This window comes from Triplophysa rosa, linkage group LG3, assembly GCF_024868665.1.
Source record: "Triplophysa rosa linkage group LG3, Trosa_1v2, whole genome shotgun sequence".
Lineage (NCBI taxonomy): Eukaryota > Metazoa > Chordata > Actinopteri > Cypriniformes > Nemacheilidae > Triplophysa > Triplophysa rosa.
The window spans coordinates 12,444,124-12,468,506 of NC_079892.1; the positions used below are offsets into that span (position 1 = coordinate 12,444,124).

General features: G+C 38.7%; 1 protein-coding gene across 6 annotated transcripts in view; it reads left to right on the top strand.

Moving 5' to 3' along the window:
* brsk2a (BR serine/threonine kinase 2a) overlaps positions 1–24,383 on the top strand; it is a 209,318-nt gene that overhangs the window by 88,862 nt on the left and 96,073 nt on the right. For all 6 annotated transcript variants that reach the window (XM_057330556.1, XM_057330552.1, XM_057330553.1 and 3 more), the window contains exon 2: positions 11,353–11,447. In XM_057330556.1, coding sequence (XP_057186539.1) covers positions 11,353–11,447 — 95 coding nt within the window. The remainder of the gene's footprint in view (positions 1–11,352; positions 11,448–24,383) is intronic.

The following is a 24,383-nucleotide window of genomic DNA, read 5'->3' on the forward strand; positions in this document are numbered from 1 at the left end:
TATGTTTAACCTAGGGTAAATGAGGCTGTGAGAGACTCAAGCTGCAGGGCATCATAATCCCAGCCCATCGATCCAGCCAAGACCCAAGACTGGCTTGCTCCTCTGATGTCTTCATCTCCAGCAGAGATGCAGGCTGTAGCATGGGTGAAGCAGGGAAAGTGATATGAAGATGTAGATAAATAAGTATCCAACTGGATTTTACAACGTTCACTCCTGTGCTCAGTGGGTGTGCGGATCTGCCACTTCAAAAGGCCTCCTCTCTCTTATCATTCATATTCCCGTGGAAATACTGTAGACTGTGGTTGTGTTTTATGCACATATAAACAAGTAGAGTATATGCTTATCTCGTACCCCAAGGGATCAGCGAGGTGCAAATAACATCTCACAGCTTCTTCCATACTAGAGGATATAGAGAAGAGTCCTTTCTAACCCCCAGCGGCAGTGCTCTCTCTCTCTCTCTCCAGACCGAAGCGTGGAGCTCCACTGCAGTGGATGTGCTCTGTGACGGCTTCAAAAGCAGTAGATGTGCTTTGAGTCTGGGAGTTGATATTTTGTGATTCACTGGCCAAAAAAGGAGAAAATACACGAAAATTTTAAATGTGTTTGACTGCAGTGATTATCAAGAATCTTTGCCCAGAGTAAATCTTATATTGTGACTGTCCTATATGCCGTTTATGATATTTGTTTTGATTTTTTGATGTGGATATTAGAAGATGTGGTTATCAGTAGGGTCTCCCACACGCTCAAAAAAACGATTCAAAGCCGTCTTTCATAAGAAACATTAAAATTATGTTGACTATTTAAAAAATTTTTATAGCAATACATGAAATTTTTTTTTATTCTGACATAAAATGAATAAATAGTGTCATCTTTGAGATTCATTCTAGTATGACCAACTCAAATTAATTTGGTTTTGGAGGCGCAGTTTGCGCATGAGCAAAATACACTCAAGGAACGAACTCGAATGTGTGGCCGCCATTTTCTGCTGTGGGATGAGCGCTCTGAAACGAGGAGTTACGACGGATTCTCTTGCTGTTTAATTCGTTATTGGTAAGTATACGATTTTTTGACTACTAAATACTGTCTATGTCGTAATTTTGAGTGAAATATACAACAGCGTTGAAAGATGGAAAGCCGCACGGACGGTGGCGGACATGTGAATAATAGAGTACAAAACGGCGTTTTTAAAGCATGTCACTGTTATCGATTGTTTGGATATACAAACCCGATTCCAAAAAAGTTGGGACGCTGTACAAATTGTGAATAAAAACAGAATGCAATAATGTGGAAGTTTCAAATTTCAATATTTTATTCAGAATACAACATAGATGACATATCAAATGTTTAAACTGAGAGAATGTATCATTTTAAGGGAAAAATAAGTTGATTTTAAATTTCATGGCATCAACACATCTCAAAAAAGTTGGGACAAGGCCATGTTTACCACTGTGTGGCATCCCCTCTTCTTTTTATAACAGTCTGCAAACGTCTGGGGACTGAGGAGACAAGTTGCTCAAGTTTAGGAATAGGAATGTTGTCCCATTCTTGTCTAATACAGGCTTCTAGTTGCTCGACTGTCTTAGGTCTTCTTTGTCGCATCTTCCTCTTTATGATGCGCCAAATGTTTTCTATGGGTGAAAGATCTGGACTGCAGGCTGGCCATTTCAGTACCCGGATCCTTCTTCTACGCAGCCATGATGTTGTAATTGATGCAGTATGTGGTCTGGCATTGTCATGTTGGAAAATGCAAGGTCTTCCCTGAAAGAGACGACGTCTGGATGGGAGCATATGTTGTTCTAGAACTTGGATATACCTTTCAGCATTGATGGTGCCTTTCCAGATGTGTAAGCTGCCCATGCCACACGCACTCATGCAACCCCATACCATCAGAGATGCAGGCTTCTGAACTGAGCGCTGATAACAACTTGGGTTGTCCTTGTCCTCTTTAGTCCGGATGACATGGCGTCCCAGTTTTCCAAAAAGAACTTCAAATTTTGATTCGTCTGACCACAGAACAGTTTTCCACTTTGCCACAGTCCATTTTAAATGAGCCTTGGCCCAGAGAAAACGCCTGCGCTTCTGGATCATGTTTAGATATGGCTTCTTTTTTGACCTATAGAGTTTTAGCCGGCAACGGCGAATGGCACGGTGGATTGTGTTCACCGACAATGTTTTCTGGAAGTATTCCTGAGCCCATGTTGTGATTTCCATTACAGTAGCATTCCTGTATGTGATGCAGTGCCGTCTAAGGGCCCGAAGATCACGGGCATCCAGTATGGTTTTCCGGCCTTGACCCTTACGCACAGAGATTGTTCCAGATTCTCTGAATCTTTGGATGATATTATGCACTGTAGATGATGATAACTTCAAACTCTTTGCAATTTTTCTCTGAGAAACTCCTTTCTGATATTGCTCCACTATTTTTCGCCGCAGCATTGGGGGAATTGGTGATCCTCTGCCCATCTTGACTTCTGAGAGACACTGCCACTCTGAGAGGCTCTTTTTATACCCAATCATGTTGCCAATTGACCTAATAAGTTGCAAATTGGTCCTCCAGCTGTTCCTTATATGTACATTTAACTTTTCCGGCCTCTTATTGCTACCTGTCCCAACTTTTTTGGAATGTGTAGCTCTCATGAAATCCAAAATGAGCCAATATTTGGCATGACATTTCAAAATGTCTCACTTTCAACATTTGATATGTTATCTATATTCTATTGTGAATAAAATATAAGTTTATGAGATTCGTAAATTATTGCATTCCTTTTTTATTCACAATTTGTACAGTGTCCCAACTTTTTTGGAATCGGGTTTGTATAAACATGAACACGGATGTAATGTTCTGTGTTTTGTCTAGGCCTCAGCCATTGAGGATGCAGAAAGTGTCATTGCAAGCACAGTCATGGGGATTTTCACAATCCGAGGAGAAGGTTCTACAAAACCAGATGATGTAGGAATTGTGATCGAGGGCATCAAGGTTTTGAGTAACCTAGACTGTGTGATTTTTGTATTCATCATGCTGTACAGTGTAATTTATGCTCTTGACCAAAGCTTTCCTGACAACCTCAAGAACACATTTTTAGGAGTTTATCCAGAAAATCATAATGAAGTTGGATGGACATAAGATGACCACAAAGATTCAGTAGCTTAAAATTAAGCTGTTTGCATGACATGCTCATTTTTTGGGACATTTGCATGAATTGAGGATTGATGAGGATTTCTATATCAATGTAAAACACCTGTTGCATCAAATAGCCAAGGGAGGATTTTATGTGCATCTATGTTATTTTTTGATGTTTTTCATATATCTGACTTTAAGTACTTTACATGCTGATACACTAAAGTAACGACAATACAGGTATTTCTAGTTGGTTATTCTAGTCTAGGAAGTCGTTAGGCTTCAGAAATGTTAATTGTATTGTTGATGTGTACTTTTATACTGTCACAGATAGTTTAAATAATTCTCTCTGTAGTGGAAAAATAAAAAAGATTTCTACACAATTTCCAGTGTTTTATTTTGAGTTTGGCAAGCATAAAGATCACAAATAAACATACATTTAATTTGACAACCGTATTTATTAAAATTGAGTTGGACCAACTCAATTAAATTTTATAGAACGAGTCTGTTTTTTATGAGTAGGACCAACACTTATTTATTGGATGGAAATCCTGCCCTCAATTAAATTGAGTTCAACCAATGAATTGTTTTTTTGAGTGAAGAATAACCTGAATATTAATTTGTGTTTTATATTTACAAATTTGGGTAACACATATTTTTACCAGAGGTCTCGGACTGTTTTTATTACCTCTACTCTTTCTATAAGTGGAAAAAAGTCTTAGCTACAGTTATTTGGAAATGATCATGAAGTCCAAGTTAAAGGAGCTGTATGTAATAATTTTACTGTATTAAATCAAAACAATACCTTAATAAGTTCGTAGGCATTTAGGAAACATGCTAAGTTCATGTATTGGTTTGTCCAAAAAACAATTCTATAGCCAGTTATGTCTGTTTTTGTTTTGGTCCGTGTGACCCCGCCCACTGACGATTTATCCACTAGTGTATTTCGACAGCTCGGTTGCCAGTTGGCGACAGTCGAAGCATATTGCAGCAAAGAAATGATCTGGGTCAGAGCAGATTCCAGCCTTTCCGGGATTACTTTGCAACTTAGAAAGAAATACTATATTTGATAACTTACGAGGAGTAATATACAATTTTACTATACTTATACTTATTTATACAAGATAGCAATATGGCCCGTAAATGCGACCTCCGGAGGACGCAACCTCTGAAACGAGCTGCTGATTGAGGTATATTTGAGAACAACAAAACCACTGCAAATGTATAAATTAGCAAATAAACGTACAGTGTAAGAGTTGCTTTCCATTACACTCCTGTAAGTGTCTGGCGACTCCTGTGAGCGTCGAGTCTGAGGAGGAGGAGGAGTGGGAGGAAAAACTCTCACCAATATTTTGAATTTGGACTGCGATACCAAGCTCAACCGCTAGGTGTCAATGTTACGAACGGCTCGTTTAACTTGGCAATACATCACTTTTTTCTTGAAGTCCCAGTGAAATGGGATTTTTTTTAATGGAATATTGCAGTGTTTATTGTAAAAACCTGATCAGTGTGGATCATTCTCTTTTTAAAACTGATTTGCCTTTAAAATCTTTAATAAAAATCTGAAAATGCACTTCCGCCCTCTAGTGGTTATCCATCTCCGATGACGTAAATTATACGGCTTGGGCAGGGCATCTGTTAACTCCTCCCCTTTAACTGTCAGTCTTCTGCTAGTTTCGTTTCAAAATGCAAGGCCTGTTTGTATACATCCAATCAAATCGCAATGAAAAACACAAGAGACGTCCACTATTTTTCTCATTCGATATTCCGTTTCACTTGAAAATGCGTCAAATTACTTAAAAACGGTCACAACATCAAGTTCAGAGGAACTTTAAAATTTAACAAAAATAAAAATCAGTGTTGAAAACATTCTTCTTACCTTACCCTGATTTAGAACGATAAGCTTATAATTATGATTTATAATTTTAGCTCTTGATTTCATCAGCAACATCAGTTTGACTTCTATATAAATCTATATAAAAGATATAGGGTCATTTTTATCAATTAAACAGAGATGGCAAAAGAGAGCCAAAAGTTACATATTGCAACTTTAACAACTAAAGAAATTATCTCTTGCGTGCTGAAAACTCAAACCCCGCACATTATAAACTCTCTCTTGCGCGAGGAAAATCCTAAACCGCGTGCATCGCAAGCATGTAGAAATGCGCAATGCACGTCTGTAATATTGATTTGCAACATATAATGGCAAACAGCCAACTATCTTCTAGGGAATCAGCTATCGCCGATAGGTCTGGGGATCGTCGATACATGATAGTATCGTCAATTGGAACAACCCTACGTGAAAATAAGTAAAATTCTGTGAAATTGCTGTATTTTTACAGGGTACTTTTGACCATTTTTAAAATAAGAAATAAATGAAAGTTTAAAATAATGCCCACTTAACATTAGACTGAAGATTCCGGTCTTATCGGAGGCCTTAAACATCTCTTTTGATGCTAACGATACTTTCAGTATGGCAGCTTGTCTGTAATCGCAGACTGAGGGTTGTTGCGTAACGTTACATCATTAATGGCGAGATAAACGGATAAATAATAGAAGAGATGCAGCATGTGCGAACCACGGTGGTCGACAGCATTACACAACCGCACGCTAATCTGTTCTGCAGCTACTGTAACATCTGCTGTCGGCTTGGACCGGGGAGTCTCCGATCACACCCGCAAACATACACATGGGTGTGTCCAGCGTGTGTTTGCACATGTGGAGAGGTTTAAGTGCATTTTTGAGAAAGAAGCAGCTTACTGAGAGCTTGAGGAAGAACGCAGGAAAACATTGTAATCTCTTTTGGCCTTGTAGAGAATAATGAAATGTTTGAAAGCAGGTCATGTGGGGGAAAGGGACTACATGGGTGTAAGCCACCAGTGGCAACGTTGTACTTTGATTATATGGACACAAAACCACTGGGACATTTCTCAAAATATCTTCTTTTGTGTTCAACAGAAGAAAGAGTCATTTACAGGTTTGGAATGACATGAGGGTGACTGAGTGATGACAACATTTCTTATCTCTTAAGCAAAGGCGGCCCAGTTGAACGCAACCGTTTTATCAACCGAACACTTGACTGTCTACACACGTCGCCCTCCCTGTCATCGCAGTCTAATTGACATTCAAATGTATGCATGCACCTCCTCAAAATTTGATCACCTCTACCGAGTGGAAGGTATCACAGGAGTAAAGGTCTGTTGACGGAAATGACTGTCGCCCACGTACACAAAAGCGCGCAGGCGTACACTGCGGGGAAAAGCTCCATCCCTGGAAGTTGCAGGTGGCGAATCCTCATGCTTTTGAAGCGGATTCTCACACAAGACGGACAGAAAAACGCTTTTGGCAAAACCCCCTGTACGCCCCATCACTGGAATTAAGCTCAGCTGTCGTGAGGGATCCAGATTTGCTCTATCCTGTCGCCGAAGTGTCCGCGGCAAGATAGGGCCTGTCAGGAAAAACGCTCTTCAGGTGCCGTGGATTTTGCGATGGCGGGTAAAGGGAGGCAGTCAAAACACGGCGGCGTGACTCCGCTGGGGCCTGTGCTGCTGTTCCACTCAGATCTATTTTTAATGCCTCAAACTCGGTGTCAGCAAAAGGAATGCATAATTATAGGCTTGTGAATAATTCATGAGGGACTCATTTGAATAAGGAGGCGGATATGGGAGACACATATGTGCTGGGGTTTAGGAAACTTTTCCTTTAACATGAGTGGTTAATGCCGTTCTTTCAAAACATTGCATGAGCAGGAACAGGTGCATAACTGTAAAACATATATTTGCAAATAGCCCATAAAAGTCTTCAAAATTTGTCACATGACTTGACCAAACCAGGACTGTCTAAACATTTTGTCAAAAGTTTTACCACTCTTCAGCTTTTTTTTATCTCTGGACTACTGACGTACAGTGACGTTCTTCCTCTCAGCTCCCAAAAACATGTCATACCCCGAGACATCTACCATACAATCATTTTCTTTTTCTATCTTTTTCCATTTTTGCACAAGTGCTGCCCACACAGTCCCGCAGGTGGAATGCTCTTAACCTGAGAATGAGTTTATTTTTCCAACGAAATGCTTAGTAGTTTCCAAGCTCAAACCTGCAAAATCTAATGAAACAATTTTAATACAAAAGCCAACAATTTTTAAGAGAGTTGCAGAAAAAATCCCTTATTTGCCTAGAGACTAAACGGAGTGTGTGTTTATTCAAAATAAATGTTGATAAAATAAGGGTTGCAAATGACTTACTTTGGTCATTGAAAGTCAACACAAACATGGCAAATAGTTGAAGCATTTTAGACTATTTAACATTTAGTTTTTCCTGTGTCTTCACTTCTTTCTATAGATAGTCAAGTTAGACAAATATTTTTATTTATTTAAAAAATATATCTAATTCGACTTAATTATGCTTTTATTTTGTTGTTGTTTGATTGCCTTATAACTCTTTATTAATAGCTTCTATTAAATGTATTCAATTATTTCATTTATTAACATATAGTTTACAGTTATAATTTACAGTAAAATAATTTACAAAAATTTTCATTCACAATATCATGATCTTATTTTGATGTTTCATGTAGAGTATGAACTTGTTACTTTTAACATAAATCTTTCTAAGCGTTTTTTGCTTTTTGTTGCTGAATCATTAACATTTAATGTCTCATTGACCATGCTCGCAGGGAGCTGCGCTATTAAGATGTTTGTACCTCCACATTTTACTCAAGTGGCCCGCAGCGACATCACGCTAAAGAAAGTCTTGTACCCATTAAATTAAACTTTGTGGTATGGCCCTGTGGTTACAAAACTGAGCGTATAACAATTACAAGTGCTCAGCTGGTGTGTGAAACAAGACAACCCCAGGATACTTTAATCCCAGCAAAAAACACTGTAAGTGTGGAGACAAGTGTCAGATAAAGGACTGCCTATAGTAAATATCTGTATCAGGTGTTGTGTTGCATTGTTGTTAGGCTCACAGATTGTATATTAAAGGCAGGGGTTGGTATTTTTTCAAATTTTCTTTCGAAAACTGAGTCGGGCCGAGTACCAAAACAAACTTATAGCCAATCAGCAGTAAGGGGCGTGTCCACTCATGTTGAAGGGAAGAGTGCGAGCGTGCATTAGAAAGACTGTAGAAACAGCGATGTCTTATTTATTACATAAAAGTAAAGGGTCTGTGGATTTTAAATATAAAAACAAGGATAAAAGTCAGGCAGGAGCAAGGACCCGTGTTATTATTATAGCTGAAAGACTCCAGCGGAGATGCGTTAGGACCTGCAGTATGGCGAAGGCTTTTCAGATCAGTATGTGAGTCTTTGCACATACAGTCCGTAATTTTCGTATGCGTTTTTTTGTATTTGGCGCTTGTTTGTAAGGTGTCTCTGGACTGTCAAAACGTCTCTCAAAATGCTTGCTACGGATGCAAAAAATGCAGAAAACCAAACCCATTCCGAACTTTTTTTATGACGGACGAAAATATCGGAGTCAGTGTGCATTGGCCTTAACATTGGTTTTGCTGTTTGTCAGAACCAAGATATGTTGTTGTTGTTGTTGTAATAGGCCCATTAGCTGTGTGACAGAGCAGTTTTGAGCATCATTGTTTAACTGGAACCAGTGTGCTGCTTGTATACTTGTCGTCTTCGCTTATTTTTTTAAGTTGCATTATTATTTGCGTAGTCTAAGCTATTATAAAGCTAAGCATTTCATGCCTGCGTTGCACAGAAAGTTCGAGGGTGTGGTCCTTTTGCGTAGTTTTGTTGTCAATTTCAGTAACAACAACACTTTTCAGAAATCGATTACCCTGCCTTTAACGTAGAATTCACACAGAATAATTCACAGATTCTGATCCTTAAAATGAAGAACATGTGTCTGACTACAGTATATCATTTGATCATCATATTATGACTTACATGTAAAAAAAACATATTTTTAACACAATTGTGGGTAAACTGTATGAATGCATCATTTTTCAGTTCTTTTCTATTTCCTATGTACTACTTACAGCAATAACTTTGTAATACTTTGTACAAATAATAAAGTGTACATTGGGTACACTTGAAGTTTACTGTTAAGTACAGTATTGTTTACTGTTAAGTACACATACTGTAAGTACACTTTTTTTGTTTACATCCTTCTTTCCGAATCCTTCATCCTTCATCCTTATTAAAGTCTCCATAAAATCATAATTTACCCTATTTACTTTATTAGTAATTTTCTATCATACTGTAAAGAAAACATTACAACAATTTACTATATTAACATAAAGGAATTGTCCAAAATCGTTTCACCTGTATTTTGAATTTTGTATTTTACGTTTTATTTTTACAGTGCAATCCTTTAATTTGATAGAAAAACACTTCAAATTCCTTTATTATAAAGTACACTGTGCCCTATTGTTACAGATTTTTTACATTGTAGTTTATGTAAAATATTAATCTGTCAATCCTTTTTTGACTTTGTAATCTTTATTCACAATCTGAAATGCCTCACTTTCTCGATCCAATCAATTCACAGTGGAAACAAGCCACACCCTTTATTTTTCCCATTCGATATTCTGTTTTCCTCAGAAATACATCACAATACGGAAGTAAATTCATTTGCGACTTCTGGTTCTGCGTAGTCTTTAAACACCCCCTCACACAAGCCATTGCATGTGGTACACGATTGATCTGGACCGCATCTGAATGTCTCCTTATAATTCTTCATATGTTGACAGAACTGAAAGGCATATATTAACTGAAGGTCAATGAGAATATTGTGTTTTGGATTATTATTATGAAGCTCTTTTAATACTATTGATTGGAACATGTGCCAAGAATAAAAATCAATAAAGAGCGGGTGGCCGTCCTGTGGTCAGCTGAATGCTTCAAGTGTTGAGCTCGCTGAAGATCACACAATGAGTTTCTAAAATTAATCTCAAGCAGTCAAGCCTCAGATTTTGAGTGACGTTCAATGATTGTTGAGTTTTCTCAGTGAAATATTTATTCCTGCTTTCCTCATGATGACATTTTATATATTTATGTATGGTCAATGTCCTGTGATGATTATATCCATGCTAATGGTCTTCTTGCATACGCACGCACGCACACACACACACACACACACACACACACACACACACACACGCACAGCACACACACACACACACACACACATTGAGCTGCCCGCAAAACACAATTATTGTTTAATTACATGTGTTTGACATTTAAATTGTATTCTCTCTCTTTCTCTCTCTTTATCACAAATTAGGTATTTTCATTCTGTGTAGTGCATTTTAAAATCATGAAGAAATGTGAGGAATACTACCTGCTGATTTGACTTAAACAAGTAAAAGTTTTTCAAACTTAGGGATGGTCTATAAATTACTAAACTGTTTGGGCGAGGGCAGAGAATTGCTTCAAGTTAATTTAATATAATTTGAAGTCAAGTCAAGTCAAGTCAAAGCCATTTTGTTGCAACTTAAAATGTAAACGTTTTTAAGTTGATTTTTTCCCCCAAAAAGAGCGATGGCGATGCAGATTGGGTTCACTACTCATTTGCCGTGTTACGTATTCTTATTGAGCATTTACAAATTGCAGTATGTTGATTTACCCAAGTGCACCTTTAGATATAAAAAGTGTATGATCTCACCCTGCACAGGTGTTCCTCTCCATCCAAACCATTATTCTACCTGTCCTGTTCAGAGCAGCCAGCAACTCTGCTGATTTGTACTTTAGCGCCGTTGCTCTTTAAAACGCTTGCTTAACAATTACAAAAAGTCTTAGAATAAAGATTTTTCTTCAGTCCTTGAACGTGTCGTACTTAGGGAGGGAGGGGACCTACTCTGATGTAAAAGCCCCTGAACGTTCACCACCTTGACGAATAAAAGTGTTAACCGTGTGTCAGATGCTTTGAAAAACGATTCTCCCGAGCCGGCGCGCTGCTCGCGCACCATGAAACTCTGCGTCTGGAGTGATAAACCCGAAGAGCCTTTGGCTTGAAGTGCGGCATTAATTCCGTTCGCAATTTTGCTTATCTACTGTACCTGATGCTGTTTGTCTTCAGATATGAATGGAGAGCTCACAGGTGCCCTTAGCCCCGCTTGTGTTCGAGCATCTGAATAGATACGAGGAGGTTTGTACGATTGTGATGCGCAAGTAAATTTGCAAGTTGCAGGTCGGGGTTGCGGCTGCAGACCAATGATAATTCAAAGTGAAAGACATATTTGTTTGTAAAGCTACGTGTTTGCTTTCTTTCCCTCTAGGTCTCGTAAAGCTCGGCGTGCACTGTGTCACGTGTCAGAAAGTCGCCTTAAAGATCGTCAATCGAGAAAAACTCAGCGAAACGGTGTTGATGAAGGTAAGCCTGCTTTTTCTCTGAATTTCACCTCTTTGTTTGTTAAGACGTCAACCAAAGTACAGCTTAAATGAATGAAATGATACAACAATAGCAGCTACAACTGCTTGCTGTTATTTATTGCCTGTAAAACAATACACTGAGTAGTACTTGGCCCATAATTATTTCCTCTGATAAAAGCAGCCTTGGGAACGCCGAATGTGATTCTGTAGATTCAACAACCTGATTAAGGATAATTGTCTTCCAAGGGAGATGTATTAGTAATGAGATTCTTGTTATTCTTGTTATTATTTGGAATCGGGGGCGAGCATTTCAAATGTGATATAGAGTGCCGTACAAATATTAAAATGAATTATTTTGTATTGCAAATGTCTGATTTTTTGGATACAAGGCAGAGATCCTGAACCTCCTAGATTTCTAGCATTGGGTAGTGATGCCAACGAAATACACAGCAGTTATCAATACCTAATATTACAATTTGTACAAAATATACTTCATATAAATCATATTCAATATTAAAACTCTAGATAGGGTATCTAAATGCGTTTGCGTGAAAGCATAGGACACACTTTTATAACAAGTAGCTGCATTTGTGAAAAAGTTGATTTTATTTTATTTTGGAGTATAAAGTGTCTGTCCCAGACGGCAAACCTACAGACTGTCTGATGCACATTAAGCCCCAGAATAGCAAGAGTTATCTGAAACCTTCATCTGTAATCTGATTGGCTGGCTGTTACGCAACTTCTGGGAGTCAGAGTTCTTGTTTTCAAGTTTGTGAGATTTGCAGCATTTGAAATTTTTCTAGAAAGTTTGTTCGAGGCTGTTCATGTCCATTTTTAATGATGTTAAATGAATCTTATATTTTACAACTTCTACATTGGAGTTGGGGGACAAGGAATCGAATCATCTGAATCGTAATTGATTCAAGTTGTGAGGCAAGCTTCACAGCTTCAGGAAATACACACAAATCTTGTACAATTCTGTGGTGCTAATTATTGTGGTAATATTTATTTTCTTGAGCTTATATCATTCATTACGATATATCTGTATATTGCAAATAAACCAAAACTGTAAAAATGTTCTTATATTTAAAAAAATATTTTCGAATTGTCACTGTCTGAAAATTCTAGAAATGTCTGTAGCACAGGGAAGGTGGGATGGAGCGATGATGGGTGACTACGTCTGGAACTTGATTCGTGAAGACAGTATTAGTCATAAAAGACAAAATCGATCAAATGTACACGTCTGAAGTTTTGGACGACTCATTTTTAGTAACTTTATGTTAAACTGTTGTTTTGAGCTCAGTGTTATGCCAGCACCTTGTAATTCCTGCGGATGAGTAATAATACCGAAATGTATAAATGTGTGAAAAAAAAAATATATATATATATATTTTTACCATCGATGGTAAAACGTTAAGTGTGATTTTCGTATTCAGCATGTTAAACTTAAGAAAGAAACAGTAAAACTGAAAGCAAAACACAACTTTTAAAAAAATGTTACATTGTGACATTGCAATGTGGACACAGCTTGTGTGAACATACAGTAGTGCTTTGCGTCTACAAATTCATTTTTAAAGTGCAGATTGCTGATCTCAGAACAGCCAATCAGAAACCCTCACCGTGATGCCTCATCAGCACCCATAACACACCACTGAACTCCAGACGACCCGACCGAGCATCAAAGACGACGAAGACGTTTCGACTCTTCGCTAATCGCATTCTCCTCAGGTCTAAACAGTCTCCGTCTACATGATCAATTATTCCACATATCACGTAAATAAAACAGATACCTCCCATTCAAAGTCACAATTTCAGTGGCATACTTGGCGCCGACGCAACTTTTTGGTGTTATTTTCTCGTAATTACTTTACTATGAGGTGAAAGTCGATTTGAACAGCCAGCTATTTATCCCGGCATGGGTTCCCGAGATGAAAGGAAAGATTGTCAGGGTTATTTCGGACAGCGGCTTCTGTTTTGTGTGTGCGTACACTTGTCTCGGTGCGCCGTCGGACTCCTGGCTTTGACATTCTCATTGTCTTCCTCCTGTCACCGAGATGAATATGTGCCATCCCAGCACCTGTCTATCCGCTTGTGCCTGCGCCTCCGGATGCCGCAAATGTCACCTTTTTAAATGCAAATGTTGCTTTCGCTGTTTCTGTCCCGGCACCTACGACCAGACGGCGTGTGCCACGGGAATGAGATTCTCACAGTCGGCCATCCGAATGTCCACACCTGATTTTTTTATATACAGGTAGAAGACGCAAACATGTAGTATGAAATCAACACATTCAGACGACAAAACTCACAGCAGTCATGTTTGAGGATTATGGGAGTGGTAGGATTAGAGAGGAAGATGAGGTTTCGGGCAGGCATGAGGGAGAGATAAGAGTTGCAGGTTTGGATGAAGAGGTGCTGTGAATAGAAGACGCAGGAGTGAGTGTGTTATTGTGCGTGTGCGTGAGGAAATGTGACGTGTGTCGCTTTTTCAAAATCTAGGCATATGCGTTGAAGCATATGTGTGCTTTATGACCAGGGTTAGTAGTGGTTTTATTTGTTATTTTGTTTGGATTTCATTTTTCAGCTTTAGCTCATTTTTTGAATAAATCTTGATTTTGTTTGCATTTTTTTTAATTTCATCAAATAAATACCTTAACCGAGTTTACTGTTTTCTCCATTTTGCATCATACACCTCATAATTTGATGGTTTAATCGAACCTGAGGGAGCATTAAAAGCAAATATTGTACACGAATGCCCTCCGGACATCACGTTGGTCACTACATCCAAAATATATTGGTTTATATTTAAAGTTTTGTATGTCAAAATCATAACAGCACAGCATACTGCAGTATGTGCTAAAATGAAGTAACAAATGTGCCGTTGCCGCTACATTTAGCACTAAATTATAAGTACGGTTACTGCGGGGCATTTACGATTCAGCTTTATGAACTGAATCCGCACAGACTTGTAGAAGAATAATTTGAATGTTTGCCAACTTTGGATAAACGAAACAAAACTCCGATTTCATTTGTGTTGTTTTGGTTGGTTGTGTTATATTTCATTCAGACATCTGCCGCCTTTCTGATTGGGCGGCTTAATCACCGACTGTTTGTAGGTCATGTTTTTATTTGTTTACTGCTAGTTGTTGTGTTTGCAGTAGTTTAATGACAATAATCTTCCTGTTAATGCAAAAAAAGACATTTTGACTTTTTCTTTATTTTGTTCAAATTGTAGCGAAATCCTTTCGAAAATGAACAATGGTTTAGTTTTGCTACAAGTAAAAAAACAGGATTACTAGATTTTACTATGTAAAAGCCATCATTGATTTTTCCAAGTCAAAAAATAAAAGCATCCAGAGAAACCCATTCAATCTTTAAAGCTGCAATCCGTAACTATTTCCTCTGTTTCGCCATCTGTGTTTGCAACTTATTAAATTGCAGGCTACTTTACGGTCTTATCTTTGTCGGTTGGTTGACATCAAATTATGTCAAACTGACATTTCCTGCTGTCGTACCCAACAGCTCATATTATTATTATATAGGCCTATAAGCTTAATGTTGCGAATCGGGGTAAAATACAGAGTATTTTACAGTACAGTATAGGGCCTGTTTACTGACTGCTGTTTGAAGAAATACATTTGATATTGTTGTCACATGGCAGTAGTTCAATATACTGAGTAGCATTCAGTTCATTGTTTTACTTACTTATATAAATTTTGTGTAAAAATGTTTGAGTTTCTTTGAACAAAAAATGTCTACACCACCATGGGCATCAAATGACCCACTTCTTAAATTCCATACTTGGACAAACAAATCAATTTCCTGCATAACGTTTTATTACAAGTTGGCCCACCTTTGTCACTTTGTACATAGAAGGTTAAATGGAATGCATTGCATTGTGGGATGTAGTACCGTGTGCTGTTGTTCTGTAATGCCATCAGGGTTGCCAGATCTGCGTAACAAAGTCAGTTCAATGGCCTATCAAAACGAGTCCTAAACTAGCCCTTAAGTCCAGCGCATGTGCCAAAACTGAAAATGTTGCTTCCAACTAAAATACATTTTACAATCATTCTTATGCATTACATATGATTTGTTCTTGAAAGTCACTGTATAGTAGTAATCATAAAGTAAATCATACGTTTTCAAAAATAACTTCGTCTTCCCTTAAGAATGATGGCTGAACAAAATCTTTTCACCTTCAACCCACAGACTAAAAAAACAACCTGTGTTAACATTTTAAATGTACCCCAGATTTACAGAAAAACGTGGACCTGGCAACCCTGAACACAATCTCATGGCAATGTGTAACTTTTTACGAGGTGGCTGATTTTGTATGAATTTGTACGATATCATTCATTCATGTAGTGCAATTTGCTTTCGCCTCTTTGATGGTAAGCTGGTTTACAGGTGGGGTTAGGTTAGAAGTTTATTCCTGCTCTGTTCTAACAATGTCTGGTTTTTGTGTGTTTCACATTAAATGAATTCATACAGAAAAGTAAAAAGTTTTTTTATGTGATGTCAGGTTAGTACTAGAACAGTACTAGAATTCAATACTGTTGACATGATACATACTACATAAAATCTTTTAGAACGAAATTAGGGAGCGGGCGGCACAGTGAGAGTCTGGTCTGAACATCAGCGCTCTGATGATTGTGCTTCCTGTGAGCTCCAGGCCTGATTAAAGCTCATTATCCACCATGACTCACGCTCTCTCTCGCTCTTCTCTACTGACACAGCATCAAAGAGACAGCCCACAGAGAGAGAGAGAGCGATGAGGAAAAGATTGATACGGATAATGAAACCAAGAGAAATGGAAGGAGAAATGCAGTTTTAATAGAGTGTGAGATAATGTATGGGAATCAAAGCGTTATTTAAAATCGAGATTTGATGTCCTGTTAAATCCTTGCATCACGCTCTCTTGGTAACACAGAGATTTTTCTAGTTGTGTCAGACGCTGGAAGTTGTTCATTTTTAATGAGAATCAGCGATTTGAGGTGACTTGTGTCACAGAGAGCGTTAGGAGCATGTTATGTGAAAAATCATAAAAATGTATGCGAGTGAGAATAAAAGCACAACTTCAAAATGAACAATATTTGATCTCTTAATGCTGTTCGTGGTATTACTGTGCAGGAATCATAAGTGCACGTTTAAAAAGTTTGTAATCTTGTGATGTCACACATCACTTTTACTTTTCAACCCCTCCTTTCCAACCACAGGATTCTGTAATTCCAGCAGTTCACAGTCCAGTTAACTCTCGATGGATCCACATCCTATTTTTTTGTCATTTGAATTTTCATTCAGAAATGTGTTAGATCTTGGACGTGAAGTACTCTTGGCGTTTTTACCGACAACAGTTTGGAGCAATAAAGACGTTTTTATCGAGTTGGCGATTGGAGACGACTCTGATTGTCATGAGTTGGCAATGCAACAAAGTTGAACAGATTTCAACTGCACAATACAACATCATCCAATGAGAGTGCTAAAAGTGGATCTCATTTGTATTCACTCTAGGGCTTTCAAATCCTTTAATTGTGAATAATCGATTCCAAAATAAAAAAATGATATTATATGTGTGTGTGTCGTTTATATTTAAATGTTTATATAAATGCACACATACATGCATATATAATAAATGTTTACTCAAATATATACACATTTAAATATAAATCTCCTTAGTATTTGTAAATATATTAATGCACTATATACACGACAGCCATGCTGATATAAGAGCACTATATACACGACTACGAGAGCGATATTACATTTCTACAACAGTTCGACGGCACACGTGTGTAGATAAATCAGAAACAACATATCGTCGCTGTCGGGCGGAATCCTCGCAACTCCAAAACCATTATTTTTCAGGAAATTAAAAAAACTGCATGTTTTTTGAGTTATTAAACATTGTATCGTTAAAGTTGGTATTATACCTTATATTGCTATCATATACTGTTGTGTACCAACATTAACACAACATTTCCCCAAAACCATGTTTAATCGGAGATACAAGGTTTATAACTTGGGAGCAGGGAGATACGAGATTACGCTGTTATTGATAAGAATGGTACGGACACAGACGTCGCTGCTGCCAGCAGTGTTCATCAAAGTCTGCGGTCGCGTTGAGCCTTTTGACAAGAGACGAGGCTTTAAGAGCTAATGAAAGCTAATGATTGTGGTTACATACATCTTCCTAAACTCTATTTTAAACGTTAGAGCTATGAGTGATGCAATACCAAAATAAAACGTTAAACAGGCTGTCTAATATAGGCGGAAATTAATCTGCACGCAAATAAAGTCGGCGGTCGCGTTGAGCCTCTTGACAAGAGAAAAGGCTTCAATAGTTAACCAAAGCTAACGACTGTGGTTACATACATCTTCCTAAACTCTATTTTAAAGGTTTAAGAACTATAAGTGATGTAATACAAAAAACGATGAGCTGACTAGGCTGTCTAATAGGCGGAAATTAGCCGAATCTGCTCGCAAATTTACCTTCGTGGCTCACGGGCTTCCTTCTGCACCGAAGCATTACAGCTATCGATTTTTAACAAAACAGACCTACTCAAATGTATCTAACCTAACTATTTTCACTCGTTATTGTCTAAAAAACTTTCAATCAGGAGACGTAATGCCGAGAAGCTCCCGTGGAGTGAAGAAGAGGTGGAGTTACAAGACTGCTCAGACAGTTGAAGTGTCCAATGGAGTTAAGAGATTTGCTCTCAAGCTATTTTCAACACTTTAGATTGGTTAATAATTTGTAAAAATAACAGACCCACATGGGGACTGACCAATAGCATCGATTTGTGAAAAAATATGAAATTGACCAAATTTGGATATAGCCCGACAGGGATGATATGAGTGTCTGGGGAATTACTGGGAAACTACTTTCTTCCACCACGAATTCCAGCCCAGCATAACAGTTAAACAAACCTCCGCTACTAATTCCAAACCGTCACTTCTTTTAAATGTGCAATGTGCTGCTTCAGTGAAGTTATTAGTGAGAAATAACAGGCAAGGCGTGTGTGTGAATGAAAGAGAGAGACTTTTAAAAGTGTGTTAATTCTAGGTATGTAACGATTCACCATGAACCGGTTGAAAATCGATTGCAATATGTGATGATTCAAGTCGGTTCAAATCGCAATTCATGTTTTGAACAGCAGGGGCCTCTGTTTTTCTGCAAACTTGGTAATCGACTGTGATCGATTTAATATGATAACGAAAGAAAGTCCTATCGCATCACATGTACAGCATTTGCAGATTGCAGTGCACGCGTTTATACTGTATGTAATGTTATACCAAACTAATTAATGTGCAGTTTGTTTATTTGTTTATTTTTTATATCTTGTTTATTGTATGTCAGTTTTACAAAAACTGAAAAGCATCACAGAAGTAAACATTCTAGAAAGGATAAACTGCTTCGTGTGTGTGTTTGTTGGCTTGTTAGCTAGCTGTCTAACTTCTTCAGAGTAATGCAGTTGCAAGGACAGCATAGTCCGAGTTAGTTTAGTGACAGCGTGATAGAAACAGTCAGTGAAGCGGTTAAACGTCAAATATACACCGTACACACACATAGACCACTTCGGATGACGTAAACAACGTTGGTTCAGTTTCCTGTTTCAGTTTTTTACACTACACAAACATTCGTACAAAATACAACTAATAGAATATTTATAACCGATTTAAAGTCACTATGAAACGGAAGTTGCGATTGACTTCTTTTCCTTATCATGACATATATCCGAGTGAGACGGCTTCTGAAATTAGAAAAAAATCTAGGACGTGGCTTTATTTTGCCCTTCCCTTTTTGATTGGTTTGTTGTAAGTTGGGCCTTGAGGGGAGGGCTACAAATGCCTGGCCATTGGACAGTCAGTATAGTCCTACCTCTCTTTTGTTGCTGACGTCATGTGGTGAAGAGTTGTTGTTGAGAGGGGGAGAGGAGCTTAACGTTTTTGGTTAAATATAACAAGTTTAAATGAATTTAAAAAAAAGAATGGTGTGCACGGATAAATCATTTATAATAATCACTGCAACACTGTAAAACACTATCAATATTCCTGTTTGATTGCATGGTGACTTTAAACAAATGTCTTTACGATGAAATTATATATGTACGATAAAAATAGTAGAGTAACGGAGGGAATCTAAAAAAGTGTATGAATATCGATGTGAATCTTCAGACATCTTAAGACATCATTGTACGATGTAATGGAGAGTGGTAATACAGTTCTTCTTATGCAGCATGCAGCACAAATCTATGATGATCTGTATAGAGCTATATAATCCTCAAAGGCGGATGTGGCGTGTTGAATACCTGATTTGCTCCTTGAGCAGTCGTACTCACTGTTCTGAAATGAGTTATTCCTGCAGAAAAAAGCTGAGGCAGTTATTTCTGTTGGGTTTGCAGATATGAGCTGTGTGATAGTAAATCAAACAGCATTAGATTCCATTGGCTTCTTTTTTCCATCCGCCCAAGTAGAAACCTATAAGACTGTGAAGGGGGTATTAGATGCCCTTTGCGAGGCATAAATCACCCTGCAGCCTGCGCCGTCTCCCATCGGCTTCAGTTGGTATTGATTGGAAGCGTCCAGCGACTAGCGTTCAATATCCACTCTGATCTCAGAACAGAGGTACCGATTCGAGCGGATCCTCGCAAAGGCTGTTTGGGTTTATTTCATTGTTGTGGCCTGGACACCCTCTGTGAAATATTGGAAGACATCCGTTTTCATTTGTGTTAGGTTAGGCTGGGAGGTTAGGGCACTCACACAACTGCAGAAAGCTCAGGGCTTGAGAATGGAGAATTGGTTCTTATTTGAAAAAATCTTTGAATTGAATGAGGTTGTGAAGTTGTTTGTTGTGTGTGTTCTGTGTTGTTTTTGAGGATCTTAAACAGCTTATGTGGGCCAGCATTTGACCAGTCTGACAAAATAATGAATAGTGTATGTTTTGGATGGGACTGGCTGTTTTTTGTTGACAATTTTTCAACTTTTATTGGACCGTTACTTTTACAAAGCCTTTGTTTTTGTTCTGTTGCACTGAGATGGCTTTTATATTCTAGAGATTCACAGTGTTCTTTGACAAACTGTAACTTTAGTGCAGTTAGCTTATGCTAAATCAACATTAGGGTTGGGTATCATTTGAATTTTATTAATTCTAATTCCAATTCCGTTTCTGCTTATCGATTTTGATTCTTATTGATTCCCAGGTTTGATTCCAAATTTACATATCAACCTGTATGGTAATTTAGCCTGCTTATTGAGCAAATATATATATATATACTGTATATAAGTATATACACTGAACAAAATTATAAACGCAACACTTTTGTTTTTGCCCCCATTTTTCATGAGCTGAACTCAAAGATCTAAGACTTTTTCTATGTACACAAATATTGTTCACAAATCTGTTTTAGTGAGCACTTCTCCTTTGCAAGATGCTGATTGGACAGCACGATTATTGCAAAGGAGTGCCTTAGGCTGGCCACAATAAAAGGCCACTCTAAAATGTGCAGTTTTATCACACAGCACAATGCCACAGATGTCCCAAGTTTTGAGGGAGCGTGCAATTGGCATGCTGACTGCAGGAATGTCCACCAGAGCAGTTGCCTGTGAATTGAATGTTCATTTCTCTACCATAAGCCATCTCCAAAGGCGTTGCAGAGAATTTGGCTGTACATCCAACCAGCCTCACAACCGCAGACCACGTGTAACCACACCAGCCCAGGATCTCCACATTCAGCATCTTCACCTCCAAGATCGTCTGAGACCAGCCACCCGGACAATTGCTGCAACAATCGGTTTGCATATCCGAAGAATTTCTGCACAAACTGTCAGAAACCGCCTCAGGGAAGCTCATCTGCATGCTCGTTGTCCTCATCGGGGTCTCGACTTGACTGCAGTTTGTCGTCGTAACCGACTTGAGTGGGAAAATGCTCACATTCGATGGCATCTGGCACTTTGGAGAGGTGTTCTCTTCACGGATGAATCCCGGTTTTCCCTGTACAGGGCAGATGGCAGACAGCGTGTATGGCGTCGTGTGGGTGAGCCATAACCCTAACCCAGCCATTGAAGAGGAGTGGACCAACATTCCACAGGCCACAATCAACAACCTGATCAACTCTATGCGAAGGAGATGTGCCTCACTGCGTGAGGCAAATGGTGGTCACACCCAGACCCCCCCATACAGTAAAACTTCACATTTTAGAGTGGCCCATTTCCCACGCCTTATGCATGACAGGGGGGAAGCAGTCAAGAATATGAATAGAGGATTAAATTAAGTGAATTAAAAGATTAAAATTTAAAAAATGATTAAAAAATAATTGTTTTTCATAAAACCACCTGTTCCACAATTATTGGCATCCCTAACAATTCCTATAAAATAAATGTAATTGAAGGATTTTTGTCATTTTTACTGTAGTTCTTAGAGTTGATCAGAGTATCCAGAAACGTTTCATTCATAATTCATGACTTCCTGTTTCCCTGGAGTATAAATTTAACGTGACACAGAGGCCTATTTCTCTTATCCTCTCTTCAACATGGGAAAGACAAGAGAACACCCCATTCAAGTAAGGCAGAGGATTCATTAAGAAGTTTAAAACATCTGGAACAGTGACAAACAAGGCTTGACGAGGACCAAAGTTTATCTTACCAACACGCACAGTGAGGAGGATGGTAAGAGAGGTAAAAAAATCTCCCAAGCTCACTGTTAGAGAACTGCATCAAAGATTGCCACCTTGGGGTCACAAAGTCTCCATAACAACCATCAGACGCTAACTACATGCCAACAAGCTGTTTGGGAGGCATGCAAGGAAAAAGCCTTTTCTCACCTATAATCACAAACGTAAACGTCTGGAGTTTGCTAAGCGGTACTGGGACTTCAACTGGGACCGTGTGCTTTGGTCAGATGAGAGTAAGATGGAGCTTTCTGGCAACAAACACTCTTAAGTGGGTCTGGCGTAAAATAATAGATGAGTATGCGGAAAAGCACTTCATGCCCACTGTGAAGTACGTTGGAGGATCTGTGATGCTGTGGGCCTATTTCTCTTCCAAAAGCCATGGGAACCTTATAAGAGTGCATGGCATCATGAACTCTTTAAAATACCAGGACATTTTCCATCAAAACCTGATGGCCTCTGTCAGAAAACTGAAAATTGGTCGTCATTGGGTCTTTCAGCAGGATAATGACCCAAAACGTGTGGCGAAATCTACACAAAAATGGTTCAGCACACACAAAATCAAGCTCTTCCCATGGCCATCTCAGTCCCCAGACCTCAACCCAATTGAAAACCTGTGAGGTGAGCTGAAGAGGAGAGTGCATAAGAGAGGACGCAAAACTCTGGATGATCTAGAAAGAGTGTGCAAAGAGGAATGGTCAAAGATCCCTCTCTCTATCTTGTGAAATGTTATAGGAGGAGATTAAGTGCTGTCTTGTTGGCAAAACGGGGTTGTACGAAGTATTAACATCAGGGGTGCCAATAATTGTGACCCAGTTACAGTATATATAAAACACACCAGTTATAACCCGCTCGTGATTTTTAAATCTTTACTGTGTCTTAAAAACGGTGTTTTCTAACATGTTGCTAAAATGACTACTTCCTTAGGCGGAGACGTTAGACGTCATCACGCATATAAAGCTCATAAATAGTGCAATATGGACACAAATCTCTAAAAACGTGGATGGGGATTCAGCCACGGGGTAATTACTTACAAGGGACCACGTTTTTAATAAGGTTTGATGTTGAGCGACCGCGTAGCCTCATGTTAGTTTTCTAGTTCTGGCGATTGTATTTCGGCTTCAAAAGTAATGTTGTGTTAATTTGTAAAGATTATCTTGATAGACAAAACTTGTAAACATCATAAACCTTTTGTTTATCACAGAGCTCTTTTGCGATCTTCCAGAAGTCTATAAAAATGCATAGGCTTTTAGTCGAGGGAACCAATGTGGTACTAACTTCCTGGTTGGCCGGTTCACGTTGTTGCCTAACTACAACAAATCTCCACATTTTATTTTTACATTTTAGTAATAAATGTTAATTATTTTGAGATTTTTATTTATTGGGTGCTTCATATCGTATGTTTTTTTGGGTGGTGGCGTTGTCGCGTTTAGGATGTTTTTGGGGGGCTTACACCTGAAGTTTGGAAAACTCTGCTCTAGTGCATAAGCGCCCTATATCCAAAAGATTTTGTGATTAGTGTGATGTTGCAGTAAGAAGAGAAGGCATAGGATCCGGCTGGTTCTAAAACTGAACAGCATGCACAAAAATGGAAACTGGGGGCGATAAATGTGAAATGAGTGATGCGAACTTAGAGGGGAACGTCAGAAAGAAACTGGCGAGAGAGTGTGATGGGGAATGAGGTGGAGAGGTCTACTGAGGCTGGAGTAATTGTGCTCTGAAGCAAATAATTGAGGCGGTAACGGGGTGACGTGGGGGCGGGGAAGGCACAACCTCGTGCCCCATAACTTCAATCCTACAGATCGACTGCAGAAGAAATGGCAGGAGCACCACTGATATAAAAAGAAGAAATAAAGCCAAATGTTTGCATCTGTGGTCCCTTATGCACTCAAATCTGTTGTCAAGCGTGCAGGTCAAACACTGAAAAGTAACACTTGGATCATGCAATTTTAGCGTTGACTGTTCGCCTCTAGAGTAAAAACTTTGGCAGAACGAAAACAATGCTGATTGGGAAAACTGCAAAAAGCATAAAGATCATTAAACATAAAGATCGAGCAGGCGAGTATTTGAATGGAAGAAAACCCAAAGCGTTCACGGAGGAAATATGAAAAAAGATATGTTTTCCCAAATTTCTCAGATGAAAAAGCGGTAAATGAATCACGGCAAACTCTAATCAGGTTATCCTGATGCTGGGATGACAGTGCAAGCCACCCCCCCACGCCTTCATTACGTGTCTTGCCACCAAATGATTATAGATGCTGCTTTCATTTCTC